This window comes from Amphiura filiformis, chromosome 6 (assembly GCF_039555335.1).
Source record: "Amphiura filiformis chromosome 6, Afil_fr2py, whole genome shotgun sequence".
In the NCBI taxonomy this organism is placed as follows: Eukaryota; Metazoa; Echinodermata; class Ophiuroidea; order Amphilepidida; family Amphiuridae; genus Amphiura; species Amphiura filiformis.
The window spans coordinates 76,360,715-76,378,516 of NC_092633.1; the positions used below are offsets into that span (position 1 = coordinate 76,360,715).

At 34.2% G+C, this 17,802-nt stretch overlaps 1 protein-coding gene across 1 annotated transcript; it reads right to left on the reverse strand.

The window, feature by feature from the left end:
* Positions 1–468: 468 nt before the first annotated feature.
* LOC140156064 (thioredoxin reductase-like selenoprotein T) lies at positions 469–17,319 on the reverse strand. The gene is made up of 5 exons (XM_072179182.1): positions 16,986–17,319; positions 11,785–12,022; positions 9,512–9,599; positions 8,974–9,090; positions 469–3,669 (listed from the first exon to the last, which is right to left on the reverse strand). Exons 1-4 carry the CDS (start codon positions 17,147–17,149, stop codon positions 8,987–8,989), a joined length of 594 nt encoding a protein of 197 aa, XP_072035283.1. The 5' UTR covers positions 17,150–17,319; the 3' UTR covers positions 469–3,669; positions 8,974–8,986.
* Positions 17,320–17,802: the final 483 nt, after the last annotated feature.

The window sequence follows — 17,802 nt, forward strand, 5'->3', positions numbered from 1 at the left end:
TGTGAAAGTAGTATTTTTAGTATTTGAGCGTGCACGTATTATCTAAAATCTATTGTTTAGCGTGCGGGTTTTAGATAATGCATTGTTTAGCGATGCAGGTTTATATAATTTGGGCTATGAAGGGTAGTTCGCGAAAATAATGCACGGGAGAAGAATACATAACGATGAATAGAAACGGGCACTAGAAGTATATTTTCAAATAGCTGATCACTGTTTAAAATAGGTTGTATAAAACAGTCTTGGTATCATTTTCATGTTTTATGTATGCTTGTATTTAGTTTGTATGCTTGTATTTAGTTTGATAATGTATTAATTTTAGTGTTTTAATTTCTCTTCTTCTAAATATTATTGTTATTGAACGCACCGTTGGTTAAACAAGTGCCACTGATGTGAAAGTGTATGTTCAAATAAATAAATAAATAAATAAATAAATACAGTCAAAGAAGAATGAACTAATACACACAGCAGTTAGACATTTCATTGAATTACACCTTTATTGCATAAATTGATCATATATTTGTGCGAAACCATTTGTTAATAATCATGTACATCTTGATCTCTTAATAACATACATGATGAACCCCTAAGTGAGAAACGATAATCAAGAATAACCACCCCAATTAAAAATCAATTTTGTTACCTCATTATGTGTGTTACTAGATCCCTTGAACCTGAAAATTTACACCATATGTTGAACAGTTACGTTCATCAATCCCTTTTTAAAAATAATTTGAGAGCATTCTTCTGAAAACTTTGCCAGTAGCGCATGTATAAATTCAGAAAAGTACTGAAACCATTGTTTTAGTGTCATGTCCCTTTGGTCATGTTGCATCATCCAAAACAGCATGGTACCAAAAGCGGTGTTCATACTGAATGATTCAATATCCCTTTTCCAAATTTAGCCTAGGCATTGACAAATTGATAATAAATAAATAATTTTAATAAACCGGTAGGTACATATTTATTTATTACTTCTACTACTAACACTCTGTATTATCAACTTTATGTAATGGTGCTCATTCGATTTCATTACAATAATATTGCTGTGTTTACCAAAATGTTGCTTTTGTTAAATAGTCAATTCAAATGAATCTGTTACAAGTAGATGTGACAATGGTAACATAGATCTAGCTTTGCTCCTTGATTGCAGGTAACACCATGCAATATTGACCATGTTTACTGTTATGGTTCTGAAGTAACTCATCTGAATATTCCATACCAAACAATTACTTATTACATGGGAGATTAAAACCTAATCGGCCAAACTAAGGTGAAAGGGTATTTAACAACATAACAGCCGATGAGGTTTAACTATCTAACCCATCTGAACTGAAACTAGCAAACCTGGTCCAAACAAGGGTTGTCCAAACACATTCTGTCTCAACCAATATATCTCTGCTAAGTACAACTGTAAGTGGTTGACAGAAATGAAATTGTACACCTTTTTGGGATCAACTGAATTACGATTATGTTACTTTCTCATTATGCCATCATATTTTCAACTTCTAAGTGTAACATGGCACGGTAAACTTGCATTTGCATATTTAATTATGTCTCATATTACAATAAAAGTAACCTATGTATCCAATAATCATAATGATGATGTGTTAGTTTCAATCTACATCTAAATGATTACTGGCAACAAGGTGAAGAACAATAATTTAGCAAGTCTGAAATTTTGAACTATAACACATTTGTTATGATGACTTGATCCATATCTTGCCATTTACTGTTCAGCTTCTGATTTGTTATGGTTATTTCTACAACATGGTGCTTGTGCTGTGCAAAATTAACATTCATAATGCATATTTGGTACTCCAGTGTTAAAGAATTGTAATTATAAGCAGTGGAGCTCTAGGGTGTTCAAGTATACATAGCTTGTGCTAATAGTTTGGTTGGTTTTATCATATTTTATTCAATTGTGTCTTGACAAGAAGTCCAATATTTAATTAGTTCCATTTGAGTTGTGTTACATTTTCCCTTGCCTGTCAAACACTATGAACAGTATAACTTGTCACACTGTTGCCAACCAAATTTCACACTTAACAGCTTTTTATCTTTCTGAAACTTACACAGTAATTTCTTATGCCAACAGTACCTGTTAGGAGTTATGCCAGTTAAATCAATTCAAATCACTCTGCAATGACTGGTTTTCACTTAATTTACCTAGCATACACTATAAGCACGCATTGACATAAGAAATCACAACTTGTCTTCCAACTTCAATACTGCACACCTTTCAAAAACATTACTTTGCTGTTATCATGCAATGTCAATAGTGTACATATTCTGACTTTGCATATTACAAAAAATGTACAACTTATTCCTTAATTACAAAACATCAGCATATTACATTATATATCTAAGTGAATCACTTTAATTTAGTACACAAACACATTTTTCACAGATAATAGTCTAAAAATGTAACAAAACAACAAACTTGAAAACTTACTATTAAACACAAGAAGTCACAATTTTGTTCTTTCAGAATAAGGGCCCTGGTATAAATCAATGTTTGCCTGCATTTTGACACAGGTGCATGTAAACATACTACATTGTACTGGACTGTATAATTTACGATGCATTCATGCATTGCACATGCACTGGTAAAAAAATCCAAATAAACATTGAACTATTACACCTGATTATTGGTGTGATGATATGGGCAGTGATACTTACAAAAAATGTACACACAGTACATACATGTAGCAATTTCTAATCTCTTTCAATATTTTGATGCTTAACACAACTTTGAAAAGTATGTAATTCTTGAAGCAACCTAATTTTACATGTGTTAATGAACTGGTTCATGTGTTACATCTTGGGATGGATGGATGGCAATAGCAGGCATTCATTTAATTTTCCTTTTTTGAAAAATTCTGCAAATGCTTACTACAATGGATCCCATATGACTACACAAAACGTTCCATTTAAAACTGTACTAAATTTGATGAAAATTAACTGGTAGCTCACAAGTATTTTATTAACCAAGAAAACTACTGTTTTATTTTAAACAGGTCAAATATTGGGGGGAAATAACATACAGTACTGGGTAGGAACTGAGACCTGTTTTACAAAGACTTAAGACCGATTTGATAGGTTTTTATGTGTTATAAATCATTATAAAATCAAAGATTGATTTTAAATCTTTGTAACATAGCCCCAGATTAAACACGAAGAGTCAAACTGTTATACATGTAGATTCTTTTAACACCAGTTAAAAATTACACAGATTTGCATGCAAAATAGGAAAGTGAAATGTTATGCCTTAAAATTGAAACTTTATTGAATTGCAATCTATCTCTTGCAGTTTAAAATAAACTGAGACAAAAATTTAAAATTGACCATGCAGAATCTCAAGTAACCACCACCAGTACATTTGGAAAATATTATCATACCACATAATTACAAACCATACAAAATTGACAACAAATTCTTAATATACAAACAAAAAACATGAAACACACAAATTAACAATTGATATTATCCCGAAGCAGTCTGGCGTACGCGAGTTTCTCCCATCATCGATGAGGTTTGGATCCAGTCCATACATACAGTCAGGTGCTGTTTTCTGCATAGACCTTCATGAGTACATCCGATATGGGAAGAGAAAATGGCTAACGGCTGACTGGTCCAGGTAGTTAAGGGCACTGTGGAGATGTATTATACCTGAAAAAATGAATGAATAGAAAAATTGGTTGGATACTAGCCTTGTATTGTCTACATTATAAGTGTGATTCATGGAGGAAAAGGATCAACATTAAACACGACTTATCTGCTAGACTAAGAACATAACTAAATGTGGATTTGATCTTTGTTGAGCCATTTTGATCATAGGAAATAAATTGAGGGCTTAAGACCAGAACTAGCTATGTTCACTCAATGCTAGTACAACAACTTACAGCTACAACAAATTAAGTCAACAATTGAAAAAGAGAGTTTCTGTGCAAAAAATATCTACAGTATATCCTAATTTCAAAATTGACTCAAACAGAATTTCAAGAAAAAACATTTTCTCAAATTTCTGATTTTCCACAGAGATGTGCATATTCAGTTCTGGTTCTAAGCCAAAGATATGTATGTACCTGTTTTTATGTGCTCAAACACCATTGTGTTTTGTACAGGGTACAAGGTTCAGCTTTGCTGTAAACATTGAGATTGTAAAAATTAGACATTGAACTTCAGCATTGTATTGATACTGGCATATTTACATTGTAAATCATTTTTGAGACAGCCTGTATTTGATCAAACCTTTGAATTTAAAATTCCATTTCATTTGGTTTGATAAAAATTCTACTTAAAAACAAATATTAAACTTGGAGATGCTGTTAACAAATAATCTATTGTGATTCACTCAGAGAGAAAATCACCAGCATTACACAGCACAAATGAAGTACAAAAATAGGTGATAATCGATGATGTGACATCTTACATTGCCTTTGCATAGGAAGTGCTAATACAAAGGATTGATTGTTCACTGCATTATATTTATTAGTAAGGCATTGTAAGGCTAGTGCCATTCACAGATTTTTGAAATGTCATTGCTTTATATGGTGCTTTATATCAAGAGAAATTTTCAAAAAATTTTTTAAATTCTATTTTTGATCACACACAGATGACACTACAAACTATAGTTTGTAGAAAGATGTTATCAAAACAAAATTTAAATTTAAAAAAAAGAAGTAATTTTGTTGTTGAACATTTCTTTTGATATAAAGCAACATAATCAAATCAATGACATTCATATATTTAGTCAGAATACTCAGTTTTAATTTTGAGAAAAAGTTTCACACATCTATTGCACGAGTCGGCTGTCGCACAATACAAATTTGCATACATTTTTCTATTTTAAAATCATTTTGTCCATTTAACAGACTCAAGCAAATCTTCAATAAAACAATTAAAACTGAGAACAATTGAACAAATTATAGTTTGACTAAGTTGAGAAATAGGCATGTAAAAAATAATTTGAATTTAAATTTATTTGATTCGGTTGACTGGTTGAGAAGAAAAGAGCGATTACATAATGGGTATGTCAATGAAGTTTATTCCTTGTTTGATATACTGGCCCTTTTTTCACACTCGTCCATCCCTTCCTAAAGAGTATATCTCACTAAATTTAGTCCTCATATCCATTTTATAATCCACCGGTGTTTTGTTATTCATGCTGTGAAGGTGAACAACCTGAACAACAATGATCTAGTGCTTATAGCTTATGTGAAATCTTTTGACATTTCACAACATTTTGTCTAAAAGGATTTAAATTTTGCATTACTATTTCTTGGAAATATTCCAAAACATTAATATGTGAGAAAACTTTTCAGCAAGCTTGAATTCTTTATGTTGTGCAATATGTTAACATTTTCTAAATGAAGAAAGACAGACACAAATACTGAGCATCATCTTACATGCAAGCATTCATTTTTAACATAGTATTTTCATATATGAACCATATTTTAAATGTTTGCAAGAAACAAATTGTTTAAGAAGACCAAAAACAAAAACAATTTCAACAAAATATAAAGCCCATATGCAAGTTATGCATAAATGTACACTGTGTTGTGTGATCTTTCTTTCAAGCTTGGATTGAAGTGAATTGAACATCTGTTATGCAATCGCTCATTTCATCGCAACCTGTTAACTGATTCCAGTGAAATTAGCACATAAGATGCAAAATAAGATGGGCTACACGCTGGTTTTTAAATTTTTAGATTCTGATCCCTACATACCCAAAATAATTCACCTAGTAATTATTTCTGGGACACACAGTATATTTCAACAATTAATGTACAAGTACCACACTGAAGCAATTAGCAGCTGCATAAACAGCTACAAAGTATAATATTATACATGATAAAATGAAGCACATGGTAGTCTTTAGAATTGGAATCACACAATAGTTGGCAGGCTGAGATAAAGAACAATAGAATCGCATAGATGTAGTAGAAACTAGAGTCAATAGAATCTGGGTACACAGCGAATAGCTATCTGGCAACCATATTTTGACCTTTTGACCCCAAAGTAAACATTGACCTTTGGGGTCATAAATATTTTTAACATGTTTAGAATGTCGTAAGAATCGTTCCTGTTGAATTTGAGCTCGATTGGGCCAATTTTAAACATTTTTTTGCAAGTTTGACGTTTTGACCTCCTTAATGACCTTTGACCCCAATATAAAAAAAACCTCATATACACCGAGAAAATGCATTGTTACAGTTTAAATTTAAAAAATCTACTATGCTTATTTATGGAGATAAAAATTCTTGAAATTATTTAGCTTAAAACCGGAAATGACGTCTAAATGACATTTGACCAAAAAAATAAAAATACCGTGCATACATCGGGTAACACTAATGCATATATGAATTTTATGTCACTCTACGTTTTGAGATAAAAAAAATAAAAATATTTCATGATTTTTGGTTTTTGACCGGAAGCGACCCCTTAATGACCTTTGACCTCAAAACTGTAGACACCCCAAAGACCCTGGTTGGTAGCAATGCATGTGTGCTAATGACAACACTCTGCTATGTCATTTGTAAATACAGTGATTTTTTGAATATTTTTAGCTTTCAGACCGGAAATGACCCCCTTAATGACCTTTGACCCCTTATCTGTGAACACCCTATAGACACCGATCAAAGTCAAGTCACATGACCTAAGCATGTCACCATCACATGTTATTTGTGGAAGAAGATACATTTTATAGTAAAAATCGCATTTTAGCCATTGTGAGCAGGTCAAAGGTCAAATGGAGTTTAATGTCATGTCACATGTGGGGACATGGTCACTGGTGTTTGTGACCAAGTATGGTCAAAATCGGTCAAAGCAAAACAGAGCTAGGGCGAAACGTGGCAAGTCACGCAAAATGTCACGAGTTGCCAGAAAGAAGAAGAAGAAAGAAAGAATTGGCAAAAGACAGAACACAGCGAATTTGCAAATTCGCTGTGTAATGATAATCATTCACAAGCACAGCATTTTACATCAAGTGTGCATATCAATCAGGTATATGGCTCATTCTTGTATTATGGGGTCCAATGGTGTCCGGTTATGACCGACACATAATTTGCCCTGAATTTTGAAAACTGTAACAGGTATTTGGCCTATTTGTAATTTTTTATACAAAACAAGTGGGTTATTACTAAAAACTTTCAAAAAAGAAATTGTTAACAGCTATTTTTAATTTTTATTACATGTAAGGTATCGAAAATCATGGACACCACTTGTGACAAAAAAGATCATCTCATCTGGTTGCCTGTTAGTTTCATTTATATATGACCATTGCTTATTTTTTTTGGTCTTATTGAGTGAATAGGATGTATACTAAAATTGTATTATGAAAGAAATGTTAGCGACAAAACATCTGTTAACAAAGACAGCGCTTACATAAAGTACATATTTTGGTGTCCGCGTTATGCGCGACGTTATGACCGACATGTCAAAATGCAAAATGTGCTATATTTTTTGAAAATGGGGTAATTTGTAAACAACAAATACTTCAAATGATATATTATGACATGTTTAAATATATGACTGACAAATGGAAATTGCAAAATAAGTTGAATTAAAGTTAAAGCTGGATATTATACGACAAACTGGACACCGAGTTATGACCGACACATGAAAATGAATAATATGTCATAATTTTTAAAAATTGGGTATCTGATAAACAATGAATACTTAAAACAACAGTGTGATATGTTTAGATAAATTTGCAGGTCAAATACACTTTTCAAAGTATGACATAATTACAGATAGCTTGTTATTGTCAGTCATAACTGGACACCAAATATTTTGGTGTCCAGTTATCTTGACACCACTGGGCACCTTAAATTCTCTCATGTGCACAAAATTGATGTTATAGAAAGTCATCCACTTATCTATTATGCCACACTTGTGCTGGCCCCACATAAAAATGGCAACTTTTAATCTAAACTGACAGAAATTGAAGGTTACAGCAACTTCTTATAATGTTATTTTATTTTTACATTATAAAAGCTCCCAAACCACATTTAACTTGCAACTTTTTAGCCATTTTGGCATTTATATTTTTTGTTTAGCAGGGGTTAAAACATGTTTGGTGTCCGGTTATGCGCGACATTTTAGAGTGATTTCTCCACAGTTATGTGCTTCAGCCGTACAGATTTCTGGGCAATCATCGCTGAAAATATTTTGCAGATTTTGAAAGAGTATATAATTCCACTCAATTTAAGCTAACTTTTGACATTAATATTCAATTTTGAAAATTTGACTGTATGTCACACCATTGGACCCCATAATACAAGAATGAGCCATATACATGTACCACTAAATAGATTTGTTAATAATGGCAACTATAAAAACAAAACAAATAGTGATGTGTCATATTTCAATGTACCGGTGCTTAATATAATGAGGTACAATATTAACCCTTTGCACGGTCATCTCAAAATGAGGTTCTACTGCGAAGAGTATTTTGTGTGTTCGTACGCCGGTCAAAGCATGCTTTAATTACCGCGTACGCTTTGCAAAAGCCTTCTGGCACGTTACTAGAAAAGCGCAAGGAATAAAAATGCAATTTTTGCACATGTGTTTGTAGGGAGAACTTTCTTTTGGTAGCAAGATGGCAGATCCGTGCAAAGGGCGAATAGGAAGTTAACTATTTTTGCTATTATATATTTAATTCTCGGACATATGTGCCATGTTATATATTAAATGCGCGTACCTTGCAGAAATTCCTACCTTAGCGACTGGTTACTTGGTAACAACATTGCGTTGCATGATTGGTTTAATATTTTTTGATTCATGCATAGTATAGAATGTCATACATGTGTGGAATGCTTAGTGGATGCATTCGGTGCTTTCATATTGTACATACCAAAAAGGTAGCGGTTGATTCAAGCACTCTCCAAGGGCACATGTATACATTTGTACCGGGATTGAATATTCCTATCTTTGTTTTTTACTGCGCTATGAAATAGCAGATTCACGTACCTGTCTGTTGTTACTATGATGGTTGATAACTCATCTTCATGTTGTTCTCCAGAATTTGAATAAGCTCATTGATTCTTGGTACTTTACCAGATTCCAGCTTGGACCAAATTGGCATGTCTATTATAAAAAAATACAAATTGTAGTTTTGTTACTTTTAGTTTTTGAGTTTCTGGTTTTACATGAATTTTGGTTTGGTAAAATTTCACAACCTTTAACATTCCCCTGGTCCCTATTTGCCTTTCCAAGATTATATGATAATGATATTTCAGTTTTAACAAAATTGACTATGATCCTTTTTAAAACACAATTAATTATCCCTGTTTTTCCTTGAGGCCCAGGATTTTTTTACCCATTTGTCAAGTTTTTGTCCAATTATTATTTTTAAGGACACTTTACTCTTTGTCATCCCCATTTTATCCCTGAAATTTTCTGGGGGGAGGGGGGCAGTTAGCTCCCCAGCCAGCTCACCCCTGGCTATGCCCCTGGTTCTTGGAATAACTGAAAACAATTACAAGCTATTGAAAGTAAAATTTCTTACCATTTAATACTATTTCAAAAGCTCCTGTTGAAAGCAGCTGGGTCTCAATTGCATTACTGATAAAGAACAACATCAGACAGGCGTATACCTATAGAGTGAAAGAAAATGTGGACAAAAGTGAGTTTGATGTATTTAAATCGGTTTATGCCCAATAAAACTCACATAGATCTACTCAACGTTTTCCTGATGCCCAATTGCCCATTTTTGATAAATTTGCGATAAACATCAATCACTATGTAATGTACCCTGGGTTTGACATACGTCACTATGTAATGCACCCGACAAATTTACTAATTTACAAGTAGAAGAATCGTAGAACAATTTGAACATTCTAAAAATATAAATTATAATATGGTTTAAATCATGATACTATAAGATATATGTTTTATCTATTATCTGAGGTGGAAGGTATTGTGGAAGATGTACAAAATGTATATGACCTTGTCTGCTACTCATGGTTCTATGCTCCATGAACTTTCTGATAATGTGATGCAAATCCATATTACCCAATCCTATTGTCATATTCCTCTTCAGTGCACATCATTACCATAATGAGATTTCTTTACACACATGTTCAGAGATGTTTTAATACTATTATCTGGTCATTTCAGTGACATCTCATGCATAATTTTTATTGTCCTTTGTATGATTAGGCAGGCCTATATACTCACTGGAGGGGCATGAAACAACTGGCAACAGCTCTGTTTATATTGATTTTTCAAGTAAAATGCTAATACCCTTTTCAATACTAAAGGTCTGATCACAGGAGCTGGAATAGACAACAGCTAGATGGATTCAGTCAGGGAACCTCTATATTATCGGGAATTGCCTGTTACACATGATCGCACACAAGGTCGTAGGCAATTGGTCGGACCTCATCTGCCCAGAACATATTGACCCAGGTCAGCATACCGCCATATCCTTCCGACATGCTTAGTAGCCAAGTCCGTGAGAAGAGTGGATCCACACACTATGTACACAAATATACATTTGGCCACATTTTATTATACGATTAATACTGAATTTATTAAACATGGTAACAAATATTCTCTAGCAAATCGGTTATAGATGGAACTGGTAGGCATATTATAAATTTGGGATATTAAATATCTTCCTGACCAGCCAGATCTGCGCATGGTCAAAGGCGAGTATCAGACCGGCGCAAACTGGCTTAGTCTCCACATCAGCCAGTTTGGTTCCGCCCCTCCACAGGAGCGTAACCTGTGTAGGAGACTTCGGTCGGACCTGGTCGGACCTCATCTCTCCCCATCGATTGTGTCCTATAATCCCCGACATTGCCCTTATGAAGTCGCATCGCCCTGATTCAGTGTGGCATTTACAGGCTCTGTATGATGATCTAAAAAATATCCCAAGAATATTCAAGGGTCGTTACGGTTTGTGAACAGGGCTAGTTCTAGCATAAATTTACCTTTCTCCAAGGCCAAGTAACACCCAATAGAAATGATTAAATATTATATTCTGTGTTTTATAATATTGTTCTTCATTTACTGACAAGCAAACATATGTGTAATAATCTGCTCTCAATCGTTGAACCTGGGTTCGGGGAACCGATAGAAGGTTACCTGGTGAATGATGAAACTTACTGAATCCTGACACACACACACGAAGAGTATAATATTTATATTCGGTGATAATTCAGATCATTTATTAATACCAATACGGCCGGTCAGCCACCGTCCATCTTGCACATGGTCAAGCAGTCTTTGTACTCAGTTGTTCTAGAAAAAAGCCTTAGCATAAAAATGTACTAAATATGAATGAAAGATCTGGTTTTGTATCAATAATGCTATCTGAAAGGTAATCATCTAATTAGTAAATCAATCTAGCTAATATTTTGTATATCTAAGTATTTATGATTATATGATCAAACTGATTAGTAATTAGTATAAAATAAAAACACTCACAAACACACAAACACATGGACATTGGTCAGAGCCTCAGAGGTTGGTGAGTGATGGCGCTATAACACTACTGGGTGGCTCAGGAGGTAGTGGACGTGAGATCTCCATCAATTAGCCATTTATCACATATGTATTAAACTTAATTTTATCGTTTCTTTTGAGAGAAATTTAGTGATTCAAAGTCAATATACAATTACAATGTAGTACAGTATATATACACAACACAAACTTTACACATTCACACAAAGTGTGGATTCATCACTGTTTAACAACAGTTGGTTGCTGTAGAAAGATACATGTATACATGTTAACATGTAGGAGGAGTGGTTGAATTACAGTTCAATCACTTACCTTATTTTCAGTAGCCCATGACCAAATATTTGGTGTGTCCATGTTGAGTGCTATAAATGGATTGGTGCCTGTGACAATCATTCCTATTAAAACTAATTTAATAACCCCCAGAGCACTGGCAATGTAACTGTTTATTTGAGGAGGGGGGAAGTTTTCACCCGTGATTTGAAGATTCGGATAGCGGTGTCGAAGCCGGGTAGAATACTCTTCGAACACATTCCGGTAACCTCAGGAAATACTGCAATACAAGAAATCACAAATGGAAATAACATTTTGTTTGCCTTTAGTTTATGAATAAATACATTTTCAGACTGCACTGTGCTCAACTTCTTGCTTTATTCAGAGATCCATCAATCGCAAACAACACAATAAGGGGGTCAAATTCACAATCAATTGCGGGAATCTGTTTAGGTTCTCGCAAAGGGCTTTTGCCAGAACCTTCAATTCTAATCAAAACCAGGCTTTTAATTCCTGCAAAATATTGAGAAAAACAGGTGAAATCATAAGACTGTCACCACCTTCCTCTCATGTATTGGCCTTAATTTTTTGCAGTTTTTCCGATGTGACAATGCATGTCGCTTTCACTACCCGTTCACAACAATGTTCAAACTTAAAACTAGTTCTAAGTTCATCTGTAGGGCATTTTCTGAATTGATAATACATGTATACAATGTATGCAACCATTCAAGGTATCTACATGAATAATTTTAATCAAATGAAATATTTACCAACTCTAATGATGTAGTCACCTGATTAATTAAATTCATCAAAGGGTGATCTTTGCTTTTAGACCACACGATTTATAGAAGGTTAAAATTATGAATTTATCACATTAAACTTGCGCATGATCAAGGTATAAACATGTTTTTAGCTAAAACAAATATGTCGTCAAACAAGCTTTATTTTGTTCCAAAATCCATGTTTTTATCGCAATTTTTGACGTAAGAGCTGAATGCAAAACCGTTAAACCGGTGACGCAAACTCCAAAACTTTCGCTCAGCACAAGGGCTTGATGTACATATGGAGTCCAGGGGTTGATTTAGCCACTGGCCCTGGCCAGTTAGTTTTCTCTTTGGGCCAGGAGATTTTCTGTCTAGAAGGCCCAGTGGGCCAGTTGGGATTTTGGCATAAATATGATTATATGAATTTATGACATGTTAGAATATCTGGGCCATTGGATTTGCCAGTACACCCATCGAATGAGTGTAATCGGCCCTCAGACACACACATACAGGCATTCTGCAACAGCATGTTTTTTTGACATTTTTTTACTGTTTACTTCCATGACAGAAGTAATACTATAATTTGACAACTGAAATACAAAGGATATCAGTTGGCAATCTTAATGTTATGCAATCAAGTTTACAACACTAGTTTACCGTATTCAGTCTTACAATGAGCAGAAAGTCACTGAGTCATGCCATTCAAGTACCAGTATTGATTACCGGTACCTCAAGTGGCCTACCATGCATCTGCTATCATGCTATGACCAGATATGACATGTGTGATTTCCATGTTATTTTGCAATTTAACAAAACCATGTTTTCCTTGATTTTGGTATGAAATTGATATAATTCAATGTCATGTTAATTTGGAGTTATTAAGGGCTGGGGTATGAGCGTTTGGACAGTATTTATTGTGGGACATTGAGCACGTCAGACATATCGTATTGCATTCTGAATACGAAGAATGGCCTTCTGATATCAAATAATTTTCATTTTTTGAAATTCGCAATTTAATACACATTTTATGGCATATCATTAAAATTGATATTTTTGATATTTAACAGTACTTGAAGTAAACTTTATAAATCTGATGATTTATACTTAAAGTGCATGTAGGTGGGATGAAAAGCCTACGATCAATTGAAAATTTTGACCTTTTCGTATTGAAGATATGGATTTTTTTTCCCAAAACACCAAAAAAATTAGGTTTTTTGGAAAAAAAATCCATATCTTCAATATGAAAGGTCAAAATTTTCAATTGACCGTCGGCTTTAAATCCCTGCTACATACACTTTAAGAATATATCATTACATTTATATAATTTACTTGAGGACAGTTATATATCAAAAATTTGAAAAATATCAAATTTTTATAATTTGTCATAAAATTTGTATTATATTGTGATTTTCAAAAATGAAAATTATTTGATATCAGAAAGACATGCTTCAGTATTCAGAATGCAATTGATAGGTCTGAGGTGCTCTCATGTCCCACAAAAAATACTGTCGAAACGCAATAAACGCTCATTTTAGATCCCTTAAGGGCAACTAAAACTGATGAGGTAAGTTTTATCTGTTTGGAATCTGTATTGACTATTCTGAGGGAATTTAATGCAATGTGGCCATATGGACATGGTGTACCGGTACTGGTTTTCAGTACGGTCCCCTGTTTTCCATGGGTGACTGTAGGAACCCATGGATTCGATCCATGTAGGGTGACTACACTGGTACACTCATTTTGATGGCGATTTACACTCGTGTATCAAGCACTTTCAAGTGGTTTTGACAGTTGCGTTTTTGCTGCGCGATGCAATTGTAGTCCTGCCAGCAAGACTTCAGTCTTTATAATAATGACATCTATGGACCTGGTATGCCGAGTTACAGTTACTGGAACTAGATGCAATTGTGCATTTATTCATGATGACGAATTTCTTGAAAAAAGTGATGTATTTTTCTTTAAGGTGGAAACCCCCCCGGTTTGGGTGATCTGGAATCTAAAGCTTGTATGGGTAAACTTAGTGAATGAAACTTCCCAAAACTAGGTGGCATGTATACCTTAAGGATGCACACAGGAACACTGAAGTGGTACATACCCAAAATTGAGTTTTCATCACTAATGTCATCTTCAAACTATATTTTATCATGTCTTAATAGATTTTGAAGAAATCTTAAGATTTAAACCACAAGAAAAGCTATTATCAAGACCCTTTTTCATTAAAAAATCGTCAAAAATAGAAAAGCCAGTTAATCATTGTTTTCCCGCAATTTTCATTCAAATCCAATACTCTGATTGTTGGTCATATCACCCGTTGCCATGGTAACGGCCGCCATATTGGATTTGGTGAATTTCAAAGGTAGCTAGACCTTTGGAACATGATATCTCAAAAAGTATTTTAAATTTTGAAAATGTGTTCTTCATAGGCAGGACTCGAATCTGAACTAGAATTATGATAATCATGTGATGTCTTGAGGGTCTACCGGGATGTCAAAGGTCAAATTCAAAATTTAATAATTATTGCTGTATGCTATTTTGATGCTGCCATAGCAACATAGTTCCCAAGTTTGGAATTAAAAACTTCTAGTCTAATTTATACATTGTAGCCCTGCATATCAGCAACACTCAGTTAAAATTTGAAGTCCATACCTCAAATACTTTTTCAGATATTGCGCACCGTGTGGACATACGTTTGCGAAAAAAGTTTTCGAGATATCAGCAATTTAGTGAATTTTAGTCTAGAAACACTGTTTTTAGGATTTCTTATATTTTAGAAACACTTTTTTTACTTTTATTTTGATTTAGAAAAGACACAATTGAATTATCACAAATGATAGTGAAGATTAGAGGTCAAAATCTTGATTATTTTTTGAGATATGAATTTTTAAATGGAAAAACGTTAAATATCGCAGCTTGAGAAAACAATAAAATACATAAGAATTAATTTAAAAAATTTGCCTCACAAAGTTACATTTTTGAATATAACTTTTGAATGGAGGCTCCGATTATTGTCAAACAAAAAGCAAAAGAAAGGTATTTTTTTCCTTAATTCCAATTTGTAAAGTTAATTTTTTTGACCACAACCGGGGGGATTCCACCTTAAAAAATTCCCTCATTTCGAAATTTTTTTGCCACTTTCTGCTCATCTTTTTATGTAGACTACTCCGTAGTCCACTTGTCCATTGTGCATACTTGCATAAAACTAAGTTAAAACTCTGATTTAATTAATTTGTGCACTCGAACTGTACCGGCGCTATGTGCTTGTGTGTTTAATTATCGCGTGTAGACACACATGTACATGTACTATGTAGTAGGTATGCCAGGTGAATTTAAATTTGCCATCAAACTGCATCATTTTACATATCAAATTAAAGCCCTTGAGTAAACAAAGCCAAAACTGAAAACCTTTTTTGTCATAGCACTTTCCGTGGCAAAGTTACATCTTTTCAAAGATCGACATAAATCAAAAAGATTCTGCTAGCAAAATTCCCCAAAACAGCATTTAATAAGGGGGGTGTTTCTATCTTAGTCTCATGATGATACATGTAGCAGCTTTTTTTTAATGGAAATGCTATCAAAATCCCTCTAAAATTCCATGTGTGAGTGTCTCATCACCATAAAAAATCATATATTTGGGTCAAGTGAAGTGTAGAAAACATATTTATGTAGGTTTCCTTGACTAACCTCTTCTTGAAAAAAATTGAAATTTCTATGTAAATATGTATTGTGTTTGGTCCCGGGTCTAGGCGAATTTCGCTGACTAGCAAATGTGTTTTATGGCCTCTGGCTAAGGTTTGCCTGGCATACCTATATGTAGCCACTAGCATCATGAGCATTCTGTGTTCGAGGGACTTGAGCTTGGCCAAGAATGACCTAATTTACCTGTAGGGCCATGATGTTTCAGGCTACCCTCATTTATTTGCATTGTAGCCTATGCCACACAATATGACTCCACTAGCTTCAATCACCAGAGGCCATGGTTCCCGCTTTCAATATCCAGCGGTGTAGTTCGACAGCTTACTTAAACTCATACTTTCCACGCACCATGCGTGACTGGAACAACCTGTCAACTGACCGAGCTGCATCCTGTTCCCTCAACGCCTTCAAGACTGCGTTGAGGGCCTGCTAACAGTAATCATCTTGCTACCAGTTTTACTCGCACCTGTTTTAATAGTGTTTATTTTGCGCACAATTTGTTTTGTTTATGTCATGCTTGTACTACGCATGACCACCCTCGCAGTGCGTTTGATACTCATCTATATGAGGACTGCACAACCATGGAAGAGAAGAAGAAGAAGAAGACCACACACTTATCATGCTTAGTTATGACGCAACACTGCACAGGCTCAGGTGCCTGGTGAGCAAATTTGAAGCGCAACTTCTCGAGCAAAGTTTAAAACCAGAATTAACACATGTAAAATGATGTATGTTGTATTGTTTACTAGGTGGCACGGTATTTTAAAGGAATAGTGAGAGCCTTACCAGTAGAAAAATTTGAGTGTAGGACCTGCAAAATGGTGTGATGTCATTTTTCTTGCTGGTCTTTCATCCAGATTTGATGCTTCCGTCGGCCTGTAGTCATTGAAAGTTAAATAACCAAGACACAAGAATACGAGTCCATACACGGCAAACTGTAAGTTCGCCATTCTGAGTCTTTATATTGCTGCAATACGCAGCGTTTGTTTATATTAAAACGTTCTCTTTTATCCCACTTTCCGTCTTCATTCAACACAAAATGACGACTTTACGCCCGTAAAATTCAGGCAGTAGATCACGAGAAAATCACCGGCACAATATATTTTTTGTTATTTAATTTTCATCACATCCAAAATCACCGGGTAGTTGATGTAGCTCTTCTGTAAAGAAATAAAAGTATTATATTTTATAAATGACAGAAATATGTCAATAAAAACAAAAATTTTCTTTCATTTCTTGTTTTATTATTAACAGGGTAAGTAACATCAATAAACAGTCTCTTTATCAAATTTAAAAGCAAAATAGGAATATTTAACCTAGCTAAGTTTATTTTATCGCACATTGACAGATTGTTATATTTATACAATACAAGGCTGGTATCCTGAATGTTCCGTCGAGTCATCAGCAACTGGCCAAATAAGAAATATATCTTGTATGTCATGATGTACGAAACCAAATGTTGTCAAAAATTGATATTTTAAAACTTGTAAGGGGTGGTGCAATAATTATGTGTACCTGGGGGTGAATTATAGGGGGGCAAAGATTTTTGGCAGGCCAAAAGGGGGGGCAAGCATTTTTGGCAGGTCGAAAGGGGGGGGTCAAG